A 24,186-nucleotide genomic window follows, 5' to 3' on the forward strand; every position below is an offset into this window, starting at 1 on the left:
AGAAAACAGCATTATGCATTTGAGCAGATGCACTGGCTCACTGCATTAAAGATGGACACCTGGGGTCTTGCATTAGACTTGCAGAGAATATGGAAATATTGCAGATTAAAACAGATAGGTAGAAAGTAGGTGAGTGTGCATTTTCAGATTCTCTAATTAAAAATTTTTGGCAATAAGAATAGGTGACTTTTTACATTCTCTAGAGTTACTCTTTAAAATGTAGAGATTATTTTTGTTTCAATACACAGCTCTGGAGGGACATGAAAACTGAATTTTTGTCTTAGAGGTCTCCTGAAGACCTCTGGGATCTGTGCAGCTGGTAACTAGCATCTGTAAGGAATGTGCCATAGTTATCCATTTTTTTCTGGTAGTTGTCATCTTTCAGTATCTTTCACTTTGTCTTAACTTTAAGCACAGGTCAGTTATTCTTAACCATACTCATCATATTAGTCATCAGTTACAGTGTTTCTGCATGTTGACAAGTGCTTAAAAATAGTAATTATGATTGCTCTTGTTTGAAGCGCCACACTTCAAACAAGCTTTCTGCGTGTATTTTTAAAAAACCAGTCATTTATCCTGCTATGTGGTTAAAGCATGCATGGTGGCAAAATCAAGTGTCTCAGGTTGTACGTGCTTATTACATGAAGGCCTGATTATTTTGCCTTACACAGTAATAATAAGGCAGTATCAGTATGAGCAGAAGAGACCTCATGAAATGTTGTCATTTAAATAATCTATGTTGTGGTCAGCAGTCTGCCCTGATGAAGATCTTTCTGTCATTCCAAACTCAAGTGTCCTGGGTCAGGTTTCAGATGTGTTAGGTTAATTTATTGAAAAACTCACATTGGAAAAGCCGTGAGGCAATGCAGATTCATGATGTCAGGTTTCAAGAGTCACAGTTCACATGCCTGGTCTAATGCTTGCAGCACTGCTAAAAGACAGCTGCCGCTTTTTTGCTTGTTGTAATATCCAGGTGGGGTGTTACCACTGAAGATCAATAGATGACACGGACACAGGCCGAGGTGTGGTAAAGAAAGAGCAGAGTTTATTTTCCCTCTCAGGATTTATAGGCTTCTTACCACGGCCAGGGATTGGATGGTCAGGATAACACTTTCTCACTGCACTGGCCATGAGAAATGCCCATCACAAGACGTGTAACAGAAAGAATGTACTCATATCTATGTTTACAGTTACTGTCCTGGGAAAGTCCTTAGAAAACTGTGTTAGCAAGCTCAGAAGCTGAGTTTTCAGGGCGACAGTGGGGTACAGGTACTGCTTTCTTTGCCTGGGGTTGAATCAGTTAGCACCTAAGAACTTTCCAAGTTGCATTTAGGGACCACTCTTCTGCCTGCTGTATCTTCCAAAAGTATTTAGTAAAACATTATTTTCTTGAACAAATCCTTTTCTCTTAGCAAGTGAGCAGTCTGATTCCATTGCAGTAAATGGCTTTGAGTGCTAAACTAAGCATGAGGAGTTTTAATTGTAATTTCATAGTAAGTGATAACTTAGTGGTATGTAATTCCATGCATTTCCTTCCTCATGGAGCTTGGAAAAATAAGAGAATAAAATCCCCTCAAAATATATAGATTCTATAATATTCATTACTTCGGGTATTTGTTTTTTTAGTGAGAAATAATTATGTCGTAATTTCTGCTGTAAGAGTTATATGTGGTTGTACTGGATGTATTTGCTACACATTAGTTTTTTTGTCATGTTTGCCGAATTGAAAAACCTGCAAAAATTAATATGGAGAAATTGTACCTAATCATGGACAGGCTGTATCATTTGTCTCCAGCAAGCAGAAGGAGTAGAAATAATGCCCAGCTAATGCAAGATGAATCATATTTATTCTAAACTCGACATTTTTACAGTATTGAAATTTAAATACTTTAGTGAGAGCACTGAAGTACGTACTGTCATGTTTTTACTAATGGGAACTACAATAAGCATGTTATTACCATTTTTGAGTCTCTGTCCTTGATTTTTAGGTAGTTGATCCTCTGAAATCCACAGGGCATGGAAAGACTATTAGAATTGTGAACAACCTTGACCATACGTAGAAATTACTTAAACACTGAGAACAGACTTTATTAAATTATACTGAACTTTGCATAAACACAGAACACACATACCTCTCCCCATCTCCCATATTTTCTAATTATTGACTATTTATTTTACTAGGCAGGATATTATTACTTGCTTTTGGTTACTATATAGTATATAAATTTAAGTGAGAGAGCTTGATTAGATATTTGCCACTACTACCAGTAGTCTTGGTAGTCACTGAATATAGGGCTTCAATATGTTGTATTTTCTTAAATCCTATTATGTATTCTACCATCTTCAGGTGGGGCTTGGGGTATTTGAAGGAAGGAATAGAAGGTCAATTGTGAAAAACCCAGCTGAAGACAAAGAAGCTATTCAAACTGTTAATTTGTACATAAAGAATAGATTCAAGATTGTTGCACATATGTCGTCATATTTCTTTTACTTTTTATTGACAATTGAGAAGACCACATTGCTTATTTAAAATATGATCATGTGTCATTGAAGAAGGCCACATATTTTGAGTTTAAAAGTTCCTAGAAGATTTACTTAGGTCTTCACTTTTTCAATGATACTTTGAGGTTTTTGTGTCTCTGATAAATTATTGAGGTTAAGTCAAAAGAAGATGATGATTATTATTTTTTCTCACATTGCCGTTGATAGCTGATCGAAAAGTAATGTCAAGAGAGGAACTTCAATGAAAACAAATATCTTCTCAAGTTTAAAAGGTCTTGGCTCTGTGCTTATAGAGTGAAACAAGTTCAGGTTGAGATAACCTCAAATAATGAAAACAGTAAGTGACAGATAAAAATTAGCTGAGAAACAACTCTGAAAATGGTACAGGGATTCATGACTTTGACCTCTTTGACCACTTTCAGAAGCATATTAAACAAAATGAAGGAAGCTAAGAAGTGTCTGTAACTCATTTGCAAACCAGTTTGTAAACTGTCAGTTCAGTATGCAAAGTGTACTGTAGTAAATACATATAAGTAGATATGAAAGTGCACAATTTCTATTGTCAATCTCAGTGCAATGAAACAAAATTCAAACTGATCAGACTAGTCTCAAAATTGCCTAGAGTAGTTCATGATAGTTCATATAGAGTCTTGATTTCTGACACTGGAAATGCCATGCTAGACATGGTAGTGGAGATTTCCAAGAAGCTTCAACTGGTTTTGTGTAGCTTATCACCAGGATCCCAGAATGCACTTTGTAGAACAACACCCAGAATTTAAATTATTTTGTTCAAAACAGATGTTTGCCTGATTGCTGAGAACTAATCTCCACTTAACAGTCACTAATTTTCAGTTCTAGATCACACAGTTCTTTATATCCAGTATCTCCAGGGCGAAAGGATGTAGAGGAAATTGAAAAGAGTTTCCGTTTTTATTGCACATTAACATAAAGAAATATAGGACTGCTCTTTTAAAGAATGAATGATGATAAATACACTAATTTTTTTCTTTTTGAGATTTCACATTAGGAGAAAGCAGCTTTACTTCTGGTTTATAATTGGTTATGTTCTTTGCCTTTTTCTGACTTAGTGGTAAATATCTCTGTGAACTTAGTTTTGCTAACTTCTACTATGTTTCTCTGGACAAATTTCCTTGAAGGTTAAAAACTGGCTGCTAATCATAAATTAAAAGTACAAGTAAAGTAATGAGATAAAAATGAGAGAAATAAAAAAAATCCCCACAGTATTTTAGAATGAGGAAAACAATCAAACATGGACTTTGAAGCCTAAATATAATGAAGATTCTATATCCTTTTCCTTTTTCAGCTTTCCTTTGTTCTTGTAGAAATAGTTCTGTAAAAAGTTTAAACCCAACTTTTAAAATGTGTGATTAACAAATGTGACCTCCTCACTGTTGAAGCTGTGATTTTTAGATGAAGTTAAAAATGAAAGGTGAATTATTGGTACAGAGATTTAACCAACCCCATCATCATGGAGTGGGCAAATACCAGTCATCTACAGACTTAACTGATCTACAGGACTTTAAAGAAATCAGTTTTGCTTACAGAGATCTCTTTGTCTTTTCTGTGGTATACAGATGATCAGTGTTGCCTCCTGTGTGATCTTAGGCTACAGTGAGCTCTTGCAGAAGTGAGTCTTAAGAGTCCTGTCTGACACTGTTCTGAGGGTGCAGAGTCAAGTACACATTAAACAAAGGTTTATACTGTGTGTGCCCCCACCACCAGAATCAATCACTGGGATTTATTGTGTGCCCTGGTGGCCAAGAAGGCCAATGGCCCCTGGCCTGGATCAGGAATGGTGTGGCCAGCAGGAGCAGGGAGGTCATTCTCCCCCTGTACTGGGCACTGGTGAGGCCACACCTGGAGTGCTGTGTCCAGTTCTGGACCCTCAGTTCAGGAAGGACATTGAGACACTTGAGCACATCCAGAGGAGACAACGAGGCTGGTGAGGGGCTGGGAACACAAACCCTGTGAGGAACGGCTGAGGGAGCTGGGGTTGTTTAGCCTGGAGAAAAGGAGACTCAGAGGAGACCTTACCACTTTCTACAGCTCCCTGAAAGGTGTTTGTAGGCAGGTGGGGTGGGTCTCTTTCACCAGGCAGCAACTGACAGAACGGGAGGACACAGTCTCAAGCTGCATCAAGGGAAATATCAGTTGGATGTTAGGAAAAGGTGTTTTACAGAAAGGGTGGTAAATTATTGGAATGGTCTGCCCAGGGAGGTGGTGGAGTCACCATCCCTGGATGTGTTCAAAAAAGGGCTGGATGTGATCCTCAGTGCCATGGTTTAGTTGAGGTGTTAGGGCATGGGTTGGAGTCTGATCTTGAAGGTCTCTTCCAACACAGTGATTCTATGGGGCCCTGTCCTGGCCTGGCACCAGGAGTGCCACTGGTGCCAGGAGCAGCCATGCCATATTAGCCCACATGAGGAGAGGTGCTGAATTGAGCCAGCATCACGGTGGTGGGCATTGCACCAGCACCGAAGGGTGTGACCAACAATTCCTTGATGCAGAACCTGGACAGAATCAACCTTTTGGCACTGCAGAGCTCTATAAAAACTTTTCAATCAATAGAACATGAGAACAAATGAACTTGAACAATTCTCTCCCAAGTCAGAGAAAAGGCAAAGGTGAAAAAATGCAGGGAGAGCAACGTGGTGACACTAAGGTTAGTGAAAAGGAGGGAGGGGAAGGAGGACGTTCTCTGGGCATCGGAGCAAGCCCTAGTGAAGGGCAACAAACTGTTTTCCTGTAATTCATAAAGGTGGGATATAGAGGTTCACTCTTATCCCATGAGAATGGGTGCTCACACTGGACTGCATCAATGCTGAAAAGCTGTAATTTGGTGGGAAACACAGAGAGAGAAGACCCTTGCTTCCAGAGAGAGAGAAAGAGGACCCTTGCTTCCAACCTGGAACAGCTTATCCTTAAAAGATTACACTTGATGAGGGAATGACCAACACCAACAGTTGTGGGAAGACTGCTTTGCCCATGGGATGGACTCACACTACAGCAGGTCGGGTGGGACTGCTCTCATGAAAATTAGAACCAGGTTGGGGAAATTCACAGAGAACTGTCTCCCATGGGAAGACCCCATGACATAACAAAAGAGTCTCCTCTCCCTAAGTGAACTAAAGAAAGATTTTCAGAAGATTTTTTGAGTAAAAACCCCTTGTTTGACCCCTGCAGTGTCAGTGGGAAGGGAGAAAAAAAAGCTGGGGGGCAGGGGGGTTGGGGAGGGGAGGGGCAAGGGAAATGTTTTCCAAATATTTATTGTATTTATTCATTATCCTCTTTCAGTTCTATTAATATCTTTTTTCTTGATACCTCTTAAGTTTTGAGCCTGTTTTGCCCTTAATTTTTATCTCACCTCGTGAGCCTTTTAATTTTTCTTTCCCCCTCCTCTACTCAACTATGCCAGAAGAGAATGAGTGAATGATTTTTCATGGGTGTCTGGCTTCTAGCCAGTGTCAAACTGCAACACAGTCTTAATGTTGTGTAGACCTGCAGAAGTATATTAATCACAGTTGCACATAAAGTTTGGATATCATGAGTGCCTCTATATCACTGTATTAGCTGTTCCATACTGTGATACTTCAGGAATCCAAATATCCTTTTTTCTCTGGTCCTGTGTCACTAGGTTGTGTTTAGCAAATTGTCAGTGTATGGGATGAAAACTTTTCTGTGCTTTATCAGTTCCTGAATAAGCATTTAAAATGTTTTTAGGGATCAAATATAGTATACTGGGTCAATTTGAGTTATTTAGGAGCTGTAACAAGTAAGTTGTGCTGTGAAATATTATACATGTCTGCTCTTAAAATTTTTCCAGTTGCTTAGACAAATGAATGGCATGTTAAAATCCATTTTGATGGTTCCAGTCAGACTCTAGTTTATTGAAGGGTTTAGCTGAATTCTGGACAAGTGATAAAGAATATTTTCTATGATAGACAAGTTTTTAAAAGTTCACCAATTACTTGGCAGTGCTACGTTCGCAAATTGTTGTATTTCTTTCTGGAAATACCAGTTTTTTTATATGATGTCTTCAGATGGAGAGGTGTAATTCCTTCCTTCACCTGACTTCTGTAATGTATTATGCCATTAAGACACAATGAGGCATCTTTCAGTGGTCCATTAACAAAGGAGTTGGTTGCACAGTGTGGAGAGAAAGAATATCTTCCAGAAGTCTGACTAGTCAAAAAGAAGTTTAGAAAATTGGTGTCAAAAGTCAAGCTATGTGCTACATGTTCTTCCTGTTCTGTGATTTTTGAAATTCTGTGCTAAGATATTTTTCTACATATTGTTGCTGATAGCTTTTGGTAGGGCAGTTTTAAAAATTGCCATTAAAATTAGATCTGTACTTAGGAGTTTGTTTCCCCATGAATGAGTCCTGCATTAATGGACATGTCCGTGATACAAATGCAGAAGGAAAAAAAAAACTCTCCAGGTTGGAGCTGGACCAGTGGACCAGGCTAGTACTTATTAATTTAGTGAAGTTCTGTTTGCAGTGGTAAATGGCTTATGCTTTTTGGGAAAGAAAAGTGTGCAGCCAGATGGCAAAGATGCAAAAATGGATATTTTAAAATTGAATAAAATATTTTGCATGCTAAGTGAGTCCCCTAAGACCAAATGAATGAGTCAGTAAACACAGTGAACAGGTAAGTAGCTTATAAAAATTTTCTTTCTGTAATGCAGTCTTAGTGGACTTTCCATTGCAGTGGGAGAGAGACCAGCTTGCCCTTCAGTGACAGTCATTTCTAAATACTCACACTAAACAAATCAATTCCATGTCCGTCAAGAATATGAAGTATTTCCCAGAGCAGGAAATTGTAAAATAAAAAGCATTGAAGATAAAGATACGAGGAAAACTCTTACTTCCTTCAAACCTAATCACTGCATCTGAAGTGCTAGTTAAAGGACAAGACATACTGAATAAATTACAAATACAAACATTAGACTTACATTTTCTATATGAAACAAAATTTGAGTTGTGCAAAGGAAATAGTAGTACAAAGTCTAATCCCACGTTATCCACATTATAGGTGGTATCCCTGTTGGAATTAAGCAAGGCACACATTCCTTTTTGTTCCATTTCTCTTTGAACTGCATTGTTTCACTTTTCTACTTGCTTTTAGAATGAGAAATAATTTGAATGATTTGATACATTCAAATAAATAGAATTCAAAACCTCTTTATATGAGGAATTAGAACTAATACTGCTGAAACAGTCAGTAATTGCAGACCTTTGTAATGTCTGTTCATTATTCTGATACAAAAAGAAGCCTGTGTTCTTACATAGATTTCCATGCACTTCATTATTTGTGGCAAGATTCCCTGTGAGCTTCTCACTGAAATTTGACATGTACATATCAGGGATTTTTGATTCTCCTAGAGGTTTCTTACAGTACTATGCTGCATTTCAAGGTATAGCCGTAGAGTGGATCCAAGTTTGACGCACTGGGAGGAAACTAATTTTTATTTGAATTTGTCACAATCATATTATTAGGAAGCATTGGAACATTAGTCTGTCCTTTAAGCCATTTCCCTTATAATGTCTTGGGCTCCAATAGCATCCATGGCAATAAGACACTGTATTAAATAAATATATATTTAATCTATCATTAGATTATCTTGGATGTGTATGGCAGAGTTTCTGAAGCATGTTTGAAAAATATCTATAATCCGAGTCGTTAGGACAAAACAATTTAAAATCTGGATGTGTTTGATGCAGTAATAAAATCCAATGTAGATTCTTGGAAAACTGTGGAAATAAAATCAAAACCAGTTAAAAACATCTGCTAGTTTGGCTAGTGTTAGGGTGAATATTTTCTAATGAACAAAAAATGCATTATGTGTGCAATTTAGCTTAACTGGTAATAATTTATATAAAAAGATGCTTTCTTTCCCCATTTCCTCCCTTTCCACCTTTCCCCTCTTTTTCATCACTTTATCCCCCTTCTACCTTTACCCTACTTTTATCCTCCTTCTACTTTTTTTCATTACTTTCCTCCACCTTTTTACTCAGTTTTACCCCTGCCCTTCCCCCTTCCCCTTTCCCCCCCTTCTTCTCTCCCTATCTCTCTCTTTCTCTCTATCTGCTTTTTTTTCTATAAACATGAAAAATTCTCCATCTCTTCCCATGTCTGAGCAAGATAAATGAACTAATTTAAAATATTTTCCATGCCTCATCTGTCCACTCCAGAAGCTGTCAATGAGCTTGGATTGGGAGCTTTCATGCCAGCAGTCTACAGTGAGCAGTTGTAATATTTTGAAATAAGACTGTTGTTTCCATGGCAAACTTGGAACACTTTGTAACTATCCTGACATCCACATACTTTTAGGTTTATGCAAGAAGGATGATACTTTCTTAACCAAAGAAAGTATACAATATTTTCTTAACCAAAAGGCCATTTGCTTACATGGCCACAATAAAGAAATCACACTGTTATATTTTTTAATCTCTTGAGGAAAGTAAAAGGAAAAAGATTAAAGATGGGGGGGGGACCATTTTAAATATAATGCTTCTGCATTTTTTGCCAGTAATTATTTTAACCAGTAAGTATATTAACAACTAATATGTTTCAGTCTAGAGAGAGCAATTGTTTGTCAGATTTTTGTAATGGCTAAATACTCCAAGGCAAAACTCACCCTCTTCTGCATCTGATTCTTCTGAATATTTACTTACTGAAGTTAGTACAGAACTTAGAAATGAAGGAAACATTTAGAAATAGACTTCTGTTTCTGAGATACAATTGATTCATTTTAGATTGCAGAATTTTTTTAAACTTATTATTCTTAATACATTTTAATATGTCTTAAAGAACATCATACATTTTCTGTACTGCCTTACAACTTTTGTCTATTCAAATTTTCTGGTTAGGTATAGTGTTAACATCAACTCTGCTGAAAAACAGGTTTTGACTTTTGGCTGAAAACTTCAGAAATAGTAATTTCTTTGTGAGCTATTGAGTCCCTCGAGCTTTTTAGGACTGAAAAGTAAACTTACTGTGATGCCACGCATGTTAAACTTACGTTCACCTTGACCCCATTCTCAAGCAAAAAAACCCCAAACAAGAATGAAAAAAACCCACACCAAACAAAAAATACCCCATACAGCTCTGACTCTGAAGTAGCCCTCTGTTCCATGCTTTGACTTATTTGGTTGTTTAAATACTATTGTTAGTACTTGGAAATGGCACGACTCACATTTGCTCATTTTTCTGTTGGGATGACAGGTATTTCATGGCCAGTAACATAAGTATACTGAATGTTTTTACTTATCTGAATTTTCTAGTAATGTATTCTGTCCACAGCAGCTTCCATTTCAACGAAGAACAACTTGACAAGCAGCTGTGGCTTCATTCAGCATGCTTCACAAGCACAATATTTTCCTTCCCAGAGGCAAAGTGCATTCACCTACATAATTGGCCATGACCCCTTCTTACCCAGAGGACATATACTGAAGTCCATTCCTGTCTTCTAATCTTTTAAGATGCAAAGCAGCATGTTACTGTCATGATAGTAGATAGATGGAATTTTGATATGTGTGCTTTTATTATCATTAGAGGTTTGTTTCTGTTTGAGCCTGACAAGATTCTTGTTTCTGAGCATCGAAACTTGTGTATCTTAAATACTGTATGATTGTCTCTTCAGTAGTATTGGGTTTTTTTGGAGTCTGTACGGAAATATATTTTTAGTTTACGGATATTACCATACTGACTTGCCATTTTCAAAAGGATAATTTATTAGATGGTGGTACCTTTAGTTTGGTAAAAACTGTCTTTGCATTTCTTCATTTCATAAATTGTTTTTGGGATATTGCCAAGAATATAATCCTTTCAATGCTGCATCTTGGTGGTATAATATTAATTGCTGTCTTATTAGAATAGCATATTTCTATATGTTTGTATGTGTTAATATGAAGTACCATAATGCAATTACTCAAAAATAAACTATGTAGAAACTGTGATGAATTCTGTACTATGTATAAATAATGTTTATAACTCAGAGCAATACTGTGCATTAAACAGCAACTCATGAAGAACTGGAGCCTGAAATGGCCATACAGGTTCTTAAAGTTCTCTATTCTTTGTCTGTTAAAGTCTCTTCAGAGTTGGCAAATTCTAGATGTCTTCTCTAATTCTATTTTATGGGGAATCTGTCTCTATTGAAATTGAGTAATACAAAGTCTGCCACTGGAATTTGGATTGATTGGATTTGCAGGAAAATCAGTGGGGATCATGATGGAGAAGTTAAATGTGAATTAGCAGTGTGCCCTTGCAGCAGGGGACAAACTGCATCCGGGGCATGATTTGTAAGAGTAATACCTGTAATACCTGTCAGGCTCAGGGTATTGATCCATCCTTCCCTTTTATGTGACTTTTGTTAAGACAGTACCTGGTCTGCCTTTTATGGACATATGGGAGCAACTCCAGTGAATGGTCACTGAAATGGTCAGGTTTGGAGCACAGAATGTGTACAGAGGGACTGAAGAAACTGGGTCTGTTCAACCTGGAAAAGAGACATCTTTTTGCAATGATTTCACTGCTATTTATACTGAGGTAATCAGATGCTACAGGCAAGAAGGAGAGGGATGCTTGTTGGAGGTGCATGGTGGTAGCTTGAGAGGCAAAGAACACAAATCAGAACATGGTGAATTCCAGTGTTACAAAAAGAGTGTTTTACTATGAAAGCTAATAGTTGAGCACTTGAACGGATGCTCAGCAAGGTTGAGGGTGGTTGTCTTTGTAGATGTTCAAAAGTCAGCTGGATGGGCCTTATGCTACCTGATTTAGGTCTGCCGTGTAAGTGTTGTTTTACATGAGCTCTGGAGGTCCTCACCAACCTCCATTATTCTTTGGAACAGTTTTGCCCTTGTTTTACCCAGTTTTGTTGCTGCCATGAACTGTGTGACTGAATGACTGGAGTGCAGAAAAGAACCTGGTCTTGACCACTGCCTTAAGTTCCAGTAATGCCTGTAGGAATCAGCTAGAAAAAGTGCAGTTACAGTATAATAATGGAATGCCTGGAGGCTGCAGCAGTGAGGCAGTGAAATGATGCCTCATCACCTTTTCAGCCTAAATGGCATTTCACAGCTTGTCAGATATTTTAGCCTTTGTGTAAATGGCAAATCTATTCAAACTGGTCTATGCAAATCAGAAGGAGAATTTTAATAAAAGGGCTTTCTTCCTGAAGAATAAAGAAGAGGAGATTCTTTCCAACCTCCTGTATTAATCTTCTTGAAACTTTGCCCTTCCAATACTAGAATCAATCATTTCTTGTTCATTTCAGGATGCCTGAAAGATACACTGAATACAGGCACAGTGCTTCTAAAAAGAAGAGGCCTTTTTATGCCTGTGTGTTTGTTATAGTACAAGCTGGAGGATAAAAGGTGAAAATTTTGGGAAAAAAAACCCCGCAAGGCCTGTAACATTTCAAATCTACAGGGAAAGAAACACTGTCTGGAAAAAAAGATTTGTTTTGTCTCCGATAAAAATGCACTAAAAAAATACATGAACATGTAAAAACTACAGTTAAGATAAAATCTTGAGAGTCTCCTTATGATGTTTGGGCTCACAGTCATATTATTTCTAAAAGCAGATGGATATGAACTGGGTAGAAGAAGACTTAGGATGAATAAATGCTCAGTATCACCTGATATATATGAATCTGGGAGAAAGAGACATTTATTCTTGTGTTCAGTGAATATGTGCTAGCAGAATATGCCCTATGTATATAGGGATTCTTCTTTTTAAAGAAGGTGTTGATGATTGAATGTTTTCCTTTTAGTACTTGTAAATAAAATTAAGGAGATAGTAGAGATATGTTTATATGTAATTTTTACCAGTAGATCTCTATGGTGGGATTAGAGACATCTTGAGTACTTTCAGAGTATCTCTGACAGTATAGACTGCTAATTTTGCTGCTCTAGCCTGAAAAAAGGTAGGGACTTAATGGCACTGCTTGGTGCGGAATGTTGTTTTGAAGTTGAGAACTTCGAGAATACTTAAAATAAACTTACAGCAATTTATTTCTCAAGATATGACATAGTCGTAGATATGGTGATAGTGACACCACAGCTGAAGCTCTAACAGGGCCTTTCATTTCTTACCTTTTGCCTCACAACACTTGTTTTACTAGTTACTGAGACTGTGCATTGTACCACAGAAGCATAAACCCTTTCATGTACTTTCAAAATAAGTACTTCTTCACCAAGTGTTTTGTTTTCTTTTATTCTTTTTCTTTCTTTTTTGACCTACCATTTAACGACTCTTTCATTACAATCACACAATCCATGCTTCAGGAGAAATGAGATTTCTCTTAACTTTGCACTATATTTTTGTCCTTCCTATTAGTACCTTAACTGTTTGATTTAAATAATTGATGGATATTGTATTTATGTGATTTTGGCAAATCCTGATAGTTTTTTATCAGCTGTTAAAATTGTATTTTAAATCAATATATATGTATGTATGGCACGATTTCAATATCTTTTTCATGCTTAATTCAAAATGAAACAACTTACAAGTTCATTCGTTGAGAGTAGACCCAAAACTACATTATCACAGAGTTATTAGAGAGTACTATTACTGTCTGTAATTGCTACTGATGCATAAGTGTTACATTTACTTTTCTGCTGAAATTTACAACTAAAAGAATTTTGCCAACATCTAGATAATGTCTGCCATTTTTAATTTGCCATAGCCCTATAGTATAAGCAGACTTACTGAATAGTAAGAAATCACGAATAGTTCTCTGGAAGCACTAGGGCTTTTTCCCCTGAGGTACCGGTTATTACATCTGAAATACCAGAGGGATGCAAAATAATCTCTAGGTACTTTCTCTAACAGCATTTCTAGTTAATTTTATATAATTGCCTGAACATGCTGAACAATGAAGTAGAATGTATCATCTAACAAACTCTTTCTTCACGTGTTTGGATGCTGTCAGTTTCATAGCTCAAATACTCATTTTGTTTTAAATGAATCAGGAATAAAAGGAAACAAAAATGTAAAAACAGTAATGAGTTTGTTTCCATAGAAACATACCATGCTCTCTGCCAAAATTAAGTGCTGACTTTGTATTCTAAAAGATGGTTGTGCAGACAACATGTGCTCACTGATCTGCAGATAATGTGTCAAATGTCTTCATAGTATGCATCTTCTGACTGTGTTATGCATCGTTAACAAATCTTTGTGCCAGTAACTTGCTGCCAACCCTTGCTGTAATCTTTGTCACTTTTATTCCATGTTCTGGCTTTGGAATAGAGAAGGAAAAGATTAGTTTCACTGTGCATTTTATACCGTGAGTCTCAGGTTATAACAGCTGATAAGCTTGTGAACCTCCCTCTGCCAATATTCTCTGTAAAATCTTTGCTCTGTTAAAAATATATTTGTATCTGTGGGTACTATTGCTTACAGTAGGACTGACTTTTCATATCTAGGGTGTGGTCATACATAATAACAATACTGCTTGTCTGGTAATGTAAATTCCGAAGCAAAGTAGGTTCATTACAAAATGAAGGTATGATAAAGCACACTATAGAAAAAAGAGGTTATTTTTCATTAATTTTCCTGATTTTAATGCGGTCTCTTGTCTTAGTATTTCAAATTATATACAGAAGGCAGAGAACTGGCAAATGTATAAAAGAGGGTGAGACTATGTGCATCAGTTACTAACCATCTGCAGAAGCAGAACTCTTCTGGAATTTCAGTAATATTTTTAGTAATATTTAGAAATCTAGTAATTTTTAGAGACTCTCTTGAAATAGCTTCTTTTTGTAGCATTTCATGCTTTACTACAGTGATCTCCTTCACTTAAGTAATTCTGATTTCCAAGACATAGAAAAAATTTTGTAAAGAAATCAATACTCAAAATTGTTTCCTAAAATCCATCCCTGGCTTTATGCTGCGACCTCAGCTTCTGGTTATTTTCATAAATCCTTTCATCAGAAAACACTGCTACTGTGATTAATTCATGATCCTTTTAGGGACTGGAATATTATTTGCAAATACCACTCATTTTGAGGGAAGCAATTTCTAAATCTTTAAATAAGGATGCATAAGAATTATTATAGAAGTTACCAGTGGGCTGTCTTTTGCAAAATGCTGACATCCTGTTTCCTCAAATTTGTTTTTTAAAATCCATTATGTTTATAGATTTGCAGACTATTAACATTAAAAAGTTATTCTGTGATGATGAAATTAATCTGCAGCAGAGTATTTTTCTTTTGAGGGGCAGAAAGAGGTCATTTCACAATCTAGAAAATTGCAGGACATTGTTTTGTCCTATATTCTTAATCTCCAGTTATATAAACGATTTTATTTATTCTCCAATTCATTTTGCATCTGGATCTCTGATAAAGATTGATCCTCAGCTATTTTCCCCCCGGTCTCCGCTTTGCACTAATATCTAGCAATCATTAAATCAAAATGACATTCTTCCTAGCTGTCTAGAATTGCTTGAGCTGGTAGGAACAGCTGTAGTTTCAAGCTACTGAAAAACTGTCATTTGGGCATTGAATTAGCATTATTGTATTTTAGGAAATGTGTTCATGGTATGTCAGGTTTGCTCGTTTCCCAAGTCGCAAACTTACGTACCTATATACAAGGTTTGCACCGACAGAGAGGTGTTTCAACTATTTATTTTGCAGGAATAGTTTGGGATAGGTTCTGTTCAGTACAATTCCTTCATTTTACAAACTTCCAAAAGTAAGACTTCAGGAAGAGTCAGGGGAGACTGAAACCTCAATCTTCACAGCCTTCTCTTGAGATTCTGATGCCTTTTTCCTTTGGTCACTTTCAGTGAGGTTGTTTTAATTTTTTTATTTTTTATACATTTCCATCATCCTCTCTTTTTTTTTTTTTCATGTATCACCACACTATAATAAATAATAGTAACATAGGAAAAAAAGTAGAAAAAAAAATTCACATGTTGGAAAACCCCAAGTGAGATTATGAGATACATATTATTTTTCACAAGCCAGGGAGGGGAAGAATTGCCAGTATGGGCCAGACACAGCACAATTCAGTTTCGTACTTACAGCTAACACACAATTTGGTATGTAGTTCAGCTCATGTTTCAAACATCTATGCAAAACAGATTTTTTTATAGCTTGCTCTGCTTTTATTTTATGTGATCTGATTTTATTTCTCAATTAAAGTGGATTGACTATTCCATGTATAGTTTCAAATATGAAGGGGCCTTTTCTCCTTTTCATATGTCTGAATGGGGCCATGTTGCCTGATACAGTTATGCAAGCTGTAGTTTGCTTGATCAGTGGACTTCTATACTTTTCAAAATTCATGCCTCAGTTTGAGAGTCATTGTAAAGCAGAGATACATCTGCATCATCCTTCTCAGTGTCATACTTGTACAAAGGACACAGCATCTTACATAAAATAAGAAACATTTCTTCATTTGTAAATCTTGTGTGTTGTCCTGCATGCTTGAAAGAATGGCTTTCATGGTTTTTCTGGTATTCCTTAAGCACAGAGAGAAATAGGGAAGTTTTTCTTTTCCTGCAGTACAGTAATATTTTTCCACCTGTTCATATCCATGATGTAATCCTTTTGATACCTGAAGAGTGTATAAAAAATGAATGTGGGTTTGGAGTTAACTGATGTAACAATTACACTCTTTGTATTTGGCAGTGAGATGGATTTATTGCATGGTAAAAATGGGAATTTTTTCACTTTCATCATGGAAACTTACACCTACATTCACAGAAATACCTATGACCAAGCAATGTTCCTTTTATATAAATTTGAAGCAACTTTACTCTTCATCAAAATTACACTAGTTTTACACCAACATGACTGAAATAAGAATATAGTCAATAGTAATTGGACAGCTTGTTTTTTAATAATTATTTTCAGTACTTTCAAGTTGAAACTGTGAAAAGCATTGTGAGAAATGTTTTCTCATACCATGCCACTTTGTCAGACCTGTCTCATTAAGTTAACCTGTGCTGGAAGAGAGTAGTCAAATAAGCCTCTCTTACAGTGGGGGATGAAGTTTTACTCTAATTTCTGAGGACTTGGCCATGCCATTTAATTTGTCACATTTTCAGTTTTCTTGACTACATTTCCAGCTTCCCTTTCAGAATTTCTTGCTGCTCTGATGTTGCTTTTATTTTTCTCAGCTTTTCTACTTTTGTAAGGTAATAAACCTTAAAATACTAATTTAAAAGAACAATTCTACATATATAGAGTTGTAAATTCATCTTTTTTCTGAAGTTTACTCACACAGTGTAGTTTTAGATTTTTGCATCTCCCAAGTTTTTATAATACTTTGGTAAGATATAGGTGAAACTTACAACCACATTGTAATGTTTACATATCTGCTCCCTTGTGCATGTGCAGCCAGCAATTTAAGGGGGACCAACATTTCCTGCTGTAACATTACAATTTCTTCAGTTGATGCTAGTTAAGCTGTATGTTACTTTATTCCTTTTCCTCATTCTCTACATTTTGCATTTTGGGGGTGTTTATTTCTGAACACACGTGGGATTTTTTTGGGTGTAGTCTTGGTTCTGGGGTTTTTTGTTTGGGTTTTAGGTTGGTTGTTTTTCCTTTGTTTTCAGATTTTTTTTTTAATACTTAAAAGTGGTCTTTCTTCTTCCATTAATCTGATTGGTGAGTTTGTGTATATCTGTATGAAAAAGCATTCAAGAGGAGCTCTGTTATTTATGTGAACTCAATATCTAGATATTATGTTGCAGCTGGGTCCTGGAGGCTTGTCTGACCCCCAGCTTTTGCTAGCAGCAGCCCAGATAAATGTCCTGGTGGGGAGATTCCATCCAAGGTTCTGTCGGCAGTCTCCAGCCAGGGGTAACCCTTTGGAGCACGGGCAAAGGCTTTGGGTGATCAGCTCTTTTAGCAGTGATTTTTGCTCTATGATCAGCTCTGTTCAGCCCAGCCAGCTCCGTTCCAGGCTTACCCCTGCCGATGCAGACAAGAGACGGGAACACCATACAGCGTTCCACAGAGAGTCTTTAATGCAGGCTGCAGTGAAGGGGGCCAGTGATGGTCTAACCACTGAGCTGGGCAAAAGCTGCGGTTTTTATAGGGAAGGAGAGAATTGGGAAGGGGAGCAGTAGTCTGGGATAAGATGACCAATAGCTAACAGGGAGATAACATGGGGGGCAGAAGCAGGAAGGGGTCCACAGCTGAGTCACCATGACTAGGCAGTTTTGTCTTATCTTAGGGGGCAGATCTCCAGGGAGGAGGCCTGTCTTACCTGTAGGGCTTCCTCCACAATATTACACATAGTAGATTTCAATTGTATTTCCTATCTGGAATTTCCACTTAGTCGGTTCCGACTATGTATGTATAAAATAAATCTCTAAGCTGCCTTGGAAACCAGTTACTCCACTTACCTGAAAATGATCTCATGCGCATGAAAGAAACAAGATAATCAGCATATGAGCAAAGTGTCTGAAGCGTTTCTTTTGATGGCAAAATCATCTTTACCTCTTACTAGTTTTTTAAACCTAATGGTGCTACAGTAGAGTGAGCTGAATTCAGGTCCTTTTAGTGAATGATAGCTAAATTTTTTTCATAAGTTCAGATGCTAGGCCCTACTCTTTAATTTCTGCTTGTTCAAAGCTATACAGGCAGTTTTCTTTCTAAGGGTGAACATGAAGGTGGAACTTGAAGTGTATTTCACATTCAGGGTGGTAACAGGAGCTACGACTAGCCTTTACCAGAAGTATTACTTCTGTCACAGACTGCATGCCAGAAGCCACTGAAGCTATTTAAGTGCTAAATTATACAATAAAATTTCTTCCAGTTTTATGCAGAATTTGAAAATCAAGAAACAATGGAGAACAAAGTTCCTTGGTCACCTCTGAATAAGAATTAGATGTGAGTTAACAGTAAACACTTAAAGTTATTAATCATGCAGCAAAAACACATCAAAATTGTTTTTATTTATGTTCTCAATATAGGCAAATGAGTGTGTTTAACAAATTGGTGGGCAGCAAATTTAGAGGAAATTAAAGTAAGCAATATATTCCAAGAGTGTTTTATTGAATTGTTTTGTGTCATTGCATAAAATCTGTTTATAATAACTGAGATAATTTTGTGATAATCAATAAAATTTACATGTTTAATAGCCATGATAAGAGCTGTCAGAGGATAATTCTCATATGTGATATAAAACAGTTGTCCACAGAATTTACTGGAGTAATTATTCTATCTAGTGTGCTTGTTAATGCCTTATTAGTGGCAAGGTTCAGTTCATGTTGTGTTTGTCTTTTTTAGTATATTAGAACTTATTCCCCAGACATAGTTAACCTATCTTATAACACTTTGTTGTCTTTTCCTATTGGCTCATTACTTGTGTCACTTACAAAATAGGACATTATTTTGATGTGGTCTTCATTTTGGCAAAAGGGAAAAAAAACAGTGTGCCTTGATACCACTAAGGCTGTTAACATGACATTGAGTATATGACATGAGGAAATACAACCTACTGTATTGACGTTATATTAAATACTCAACCAATGAAAACCAGGCTAAAAAAAAAAAATGTCTTAGGAACAGCCTTCAGCTGTCGAACTATGCAAAGGCTTGAAATAAAGATAATGTCTCTGACTTAGAGGTGATTTTTTCACTGTAACAAGCTGTCTGAGGATGTTGTAGAAAATGTTTCCTGAATGTGTTAGATTAGCCATTTCACAAAGTCTGTCTACATATATATCTAGTCCAGCTTCATAGCAGGGAACTAAATTAAATGATGTATGAAGTTCTATTTAGCCTGACATTTCAGTTGGGCCTATTCTCTTTATTTTTGAGTCTTGCTGTTGTTTCTTGTCAAATCATGTAAATGGTTTTTGATGTACCAATTTTAGAAGAGTAGGTTAATTTTCAGAGTATGGAATTTAAAATTAAACTTTAAAATATCTAGCTAGCTAGCTAGCTATCTAGTGTTTTCTTGCTATAGCATTGGAACAGATTGTCTTCACAATTTATATGAAAAGGCAAAAATGCTATGTATTAATTATATTACTTTGTTGCCTTGTAATTCATAAATGCTGTTCTTTTTGCTGTGCATACTGTAAGGTGAAAAATGTAATAATTGGATCACAAGTAACTTTTCTGTCTTTGAGTTACTTGCAGGAACCATTTAAGTTGGAGTAATACAGAAAATATTCTGTTTATTTCGTTCCTACAGAAATGTATCTTCTGCAGGCAGAGAGTTAAGAAAATCTCTGGTGCCTGCATTCAGTGTTCATATGGACGCTGCCCAGCATCCTTCCATGTTACCTGTGCCCATGCTGCAGGAGTGCTGATGGAACCTGATGACTGGCCATATGTTGTCTACATCACATGTTTCAGGCACAAGACCAACCAAAATGTGGTAAGGAATATGTTTTCTTATTTGTTAAAAAAATGGAGTTGCAGAATTAAAGTATGTAAAGAGAAAATGGAAGAAAGGATCCACTCTATGTATTATCATAGTTCCGTCTATCATATTTTTATGTATAGCACTCTTTTATAGCTTGAAACTTTTTCCTTATGCTGTTACCTGGGAGAAGTGATACCTGATATGCCTAACACATTTTTTAATTTAAAGTCCTTGTTGAGTATATTGTTTTGACAGCCAGAACAAATCTCTGAGTTCTCTGTTTTGTTAACCTGAAGTGTATTATAAATACCCAGATCACAATTTCCTGCAAATACTCACATATCATGTGAGATAATGGATGTGGTGTATATGTAAAATCTTCATTCTGCAGCCAAAGAGTCTCTTGAAAATATCCAATTATAATTATTTTTTCATCTGGTAAAGTAACATTGGCATGCCATGAAAATTCATGTTATGACTGCCTTTTTATTTTTATTCTGTGCTGAGGAGGGCCCTTTAATTTTAGATGAGATACAATGAAGAATTTAATGTCTTTTACTTGAATAAACGATTATTGTCTCAGTTAAGAGAGAACTTTTGCTATTCATCTTGGGCTTTTAAAGCTGTATTTTGTTTCCTAGCAAACCAGAAGGACTTAACATAGTCTTATTAAGGAAAGAGCTTGCTTAGTCAGTCAAGTTGCAATTTTTTTTTCTCCTTTATGCATTAAGAATGAAAGACATAAATCCAGGTAATGTCTGTATCATATATGTTGTTCTTTTAAGAGCTTGTCAATGAATCCTTGGTCTTAATGACAAGACTTATCAAGACTTATGAAGAGTAGGATTTTCTTCCAAGTGTACTAAATTATAATGCTTCCCAACTAATCAGTTCTGAGTGTTCAATCTGCAGGTGATTTTTAAAAAGGGAGACATATTGTTTATCCCTGTTTAAAATTTCCATAGAGTTGTTAAGGTTTAAAATATTTTTGTTTTCCAAAAATGAATGAACACATTAAACCAGCATACTTTACATGGTTTTGATTTCTTCATACCTTTTCCAAGAAAATGAATTTAGTTTGAAAAACAAACAAACTTAAACTTCTGTTGGTACAAGCAACTTAAGATATTCTCCTTGGGGTTTTTTGAAAACATTGGTTGAAAATTAATGGATTAAATTCATGGCCAGTAAGAATAGGGCAAACATTTCCCAAATGTTTTCTAGTATCTTTTCGGGACAAGACTTTATAATCTAGGTAGTGGGATTTGCCTCAGTCCCATAAATTCCCTGCTTTCTTAGTGATTTTCTTGACCTATATTAAGTAGTGGAGAACAAAGGAAACCCCATCAACATCAAAAAGCCAGGATTTTGTTTAAGAGATTGTGTTAATGACATGGAAAGTGTCTTGGAATGAGACTATTACCTCCTTTCCTGAAACTCAGCACTAACTTTTTTGAAAAGATTCACTGTTACAACCCTTTTTTTCCCCCTCCATGGCTCACCTAAAAGTTAAGTTTGCAGAAGAGAGATTAAAGTTATGCTTTTGGTGTTTTCAATTGGGCCAAAATTTGGAAAGAATAGATATTTTGTTAAAGAATGTTTCTGTGTAAAAGTATTAGCTTACTCTTGAGACAAAGGATATTACCATATGTTTTTAAATGCTTGGTTTTATACTCTGTCTTTTGGATAATTAATCTAATCACATCTTTAAGCCTTCGGAAGTTTTCTCACCATTGGTTTTCTTGTTATGCTTTTCTTAGCTATTAGCTATTCCTTCATGCAGAAATAACATTGCTCTTCACCATTAGGCATAGCAATGTATCTTACTTCTAATCAACTTTTTTTTTTTTTGCCTGTTGTTTTAGTTTCCTTGCTAAGAAGCAGAACAGGGCATCATGCAGACTGAAATATTATACTCACTTAGCAAATTTTTACAGGAGTCAAATAGATTATCTTGTCAGTATGAAAAAATTCTCTTCTGGTATTTAGCAGGAAACATTGTTCATAAAGCAAGGACACTATTATTTCTCCTAGTTTCAAGAAAAAAACCTTAAAATTCTCTGATTTTTCATTAATATAGAAATATTGTATATAAATGCCGAGTGACTACATTTGTACTGACTTGGTGTTTGCTGCTTTCTTCAAGTTTCAAAAAAAAATCAAAACCAAATAACTCAACAATCAAAGAATGACTTCTGAGCATTAGGAAAAATTGTGACATAAACCTATAGTGGTATTTTAATCAATGTAATGTAAATCAATGAGGGCGCTCAACAAAAAATGCCTACCCAAACAGATGATGGTGTATTATTACTATTATTCAGGTATCTGTTAACCCCAGTCAAGAGCCCATTGTAGTGATGAAGTACAATGTGCATCCAACTTACTTATGCCTGTGGACTCAAGAAGAATTTTTCAACATACTTTTATAAATCTTTTTCACTGGGGATCAGGTTCTGTATTGTCTTCAGTATTTTAGAGTGCCTTTTTGATGTCAGTCATTGAAAACTCTGGCGGGGTCTTCTGAAGAAAAATCATCAAAGAGAAAATCAAAAGGGAAAGCAATAATCCTTTAATTCATCGAGTGCTGCCAAATGAAGTAAATACAGAAATACTATGAACTGGAGTTTTTAAATGTTGATACAACTTTTCAAAAATACGTTTCCATGTTCATGGACTCAAAACTAAGCCTCTGAAGGTATAGCTTTAGAAATAACACAAGAATTTTCTAGCAGAACAATTTTTCTATATGGGTTCTATTTTGGGTTATTGCTGTCATTGCATATGTTATTTTTTATGTAAATTGGACTGCCAATATGCAAGGAAGGCTCTGTGATTTGCTACTTACATGTTGTGGTTTGGGGTTTTTTTTCCCTTTTTTCTCCTTGACTGTGCTTGTCTCTGGGCATGAAACATACTCCTCACACATCTTTGTCATCAAAACTACAAGAACACATGGAAGTACAGTTGAGAATAGATGCTGCAGATGGATTTGTTTTGATTAAAAGAACTCATTCACACAAAAAACTGAGGAAAAGGAGTTGTATGCAACTATTGTAACAGAAAAAAACCCAGCCCCAAAAGATCCATATAAGCCCGGTGGATTAGAGAAAGCCAGCTGGAGACAAACCTATACTCACAGCTGTTTCCTTCAGAAATTGAGATTAGAAGGGGCTATCTAGACAGCCCCAGTAACATTTGAAAGAATAACGATCTTTTTGGAGCTATTTCAAATTACCTATTACTTTTATCAGCCTGTTCTGAAACACTGTAGCACACAAGGGAATGAAGGGATGCTGTCCAATGGAAGCTGTAGATCCTTTTTCTGTTGAATAGGTTAGTGATAGAGTGTCATTGTTTGCCACTGTCTGATAACTACTGCCAGCCCCCAAACATCTCAGAAAGATTAAGATACGCGTTCAGAAGGAGGTGTTATTCAAAAATCATGAGCTGAATTATTTTAGAAGCATCATGTATGATATGCTGAAATTTGAATTCAAAGGAGTAAACAACAACATGAGATTTAAGCTCCTGTATGGAATAAGTCTCAGATCTTTTAGGATCCCCTATTAAAAATTGTAGCTTGAGAAACTTTCTGGATATTTAGATGTATATCAGATACCTACTTCATGAATTCATATCCACGTAGTTTATGTGTTTAAGGTTTTTGCTTTCTGCCATACAGAAAATGAAGGAGAAAGTAATTTTTGCTTTTATCTTTTTGAAGTTTGCATACAGAAATGGTGATTTTCTTTCTTTGTATTTGGTTGGTTTCTGTATTTCTGCCACTATCTTAGTTTATTCTTGGCTTTGGTACCATTAAAGAAAACCATGCTATTTAAACTACTGCTTTCACAATAATCTGGTAACTACCACAGCTGTTTCTTAATCTGATAGACTCCCTTACATAACAGCTGTTATTTCTGGTCAAAAATGACATCAATAAATTTTTAACATCAATAAAGTCTTAAGATTTTCTGTCAGGAAATGTTTTCTGGGACATGCAATCGGTTACTGAGTGTACTTGTGAGTATGTTTTTCTGAGAAATAAATTTGGAATCCTATGAAGATAACATAAACCTCCTTGAGCTAGAATGCATTTCTGTGTTTTATTACTTTTTCTAATGAGAAATGGCACTCCTTCTCTGAAAATGGTATCATTAAATGAATCTGTAATGTCTCTTAAAATATTATAATTTGCCCTCCATCTTCTCTGAAGAGTTACATCTTCTTTTAAAGAAGAGTTAGACCTTTTAATAGTGCAATATCTCCTTGGGTTTCTGTAGTATACATTATATACTATATACTATACTATAGTATA

The 24,186-nt window shown here is 36.0% G+C and overlaps 1 protein-coding gene across 5 annotated transcripts in view; it reads left to right on the forward strand.

Annotated features, from left to right (window-relative positions):
- KDM4C (lysine demethylase 4C) overlaps positions 1–24,186 on the forward strand; it is a 251,065-nt gene that overhangs the window by 197,565 nt on the left and 29,314 nt on the right. For all 5 annotated transcript variants that reach the window (XR_001525299.2, XM_015652310.3, XM_015652312.3 and 2 more), the window contains one exon: positions 19,692–19,877. Coding sequence is in view for 4 of the 5 variants with exons in the window: in XM_015652310.3 (XP_015507796.1) it covers positions 19,692–19,877 (186 nt within the window). In the remaining variant the exon portion in view is untranslated. The remainder of the gene's footprint in view (positions 1–19,691; positions 19,878–24,186) is intronic.

This window comes from Parus major, chromosome Z, assembly GCF_001522545.3.
Source record: "Parus major isolate Abel chromosome Z, Parus_major1.1, whole genome shotgun sequence".
Taxonomy (NCBI): domain Eukaryota; kingdom Metazoa; phylum Chordata; class Aves; order Passeriformes; family Paridae; genus Parus; species Parus major.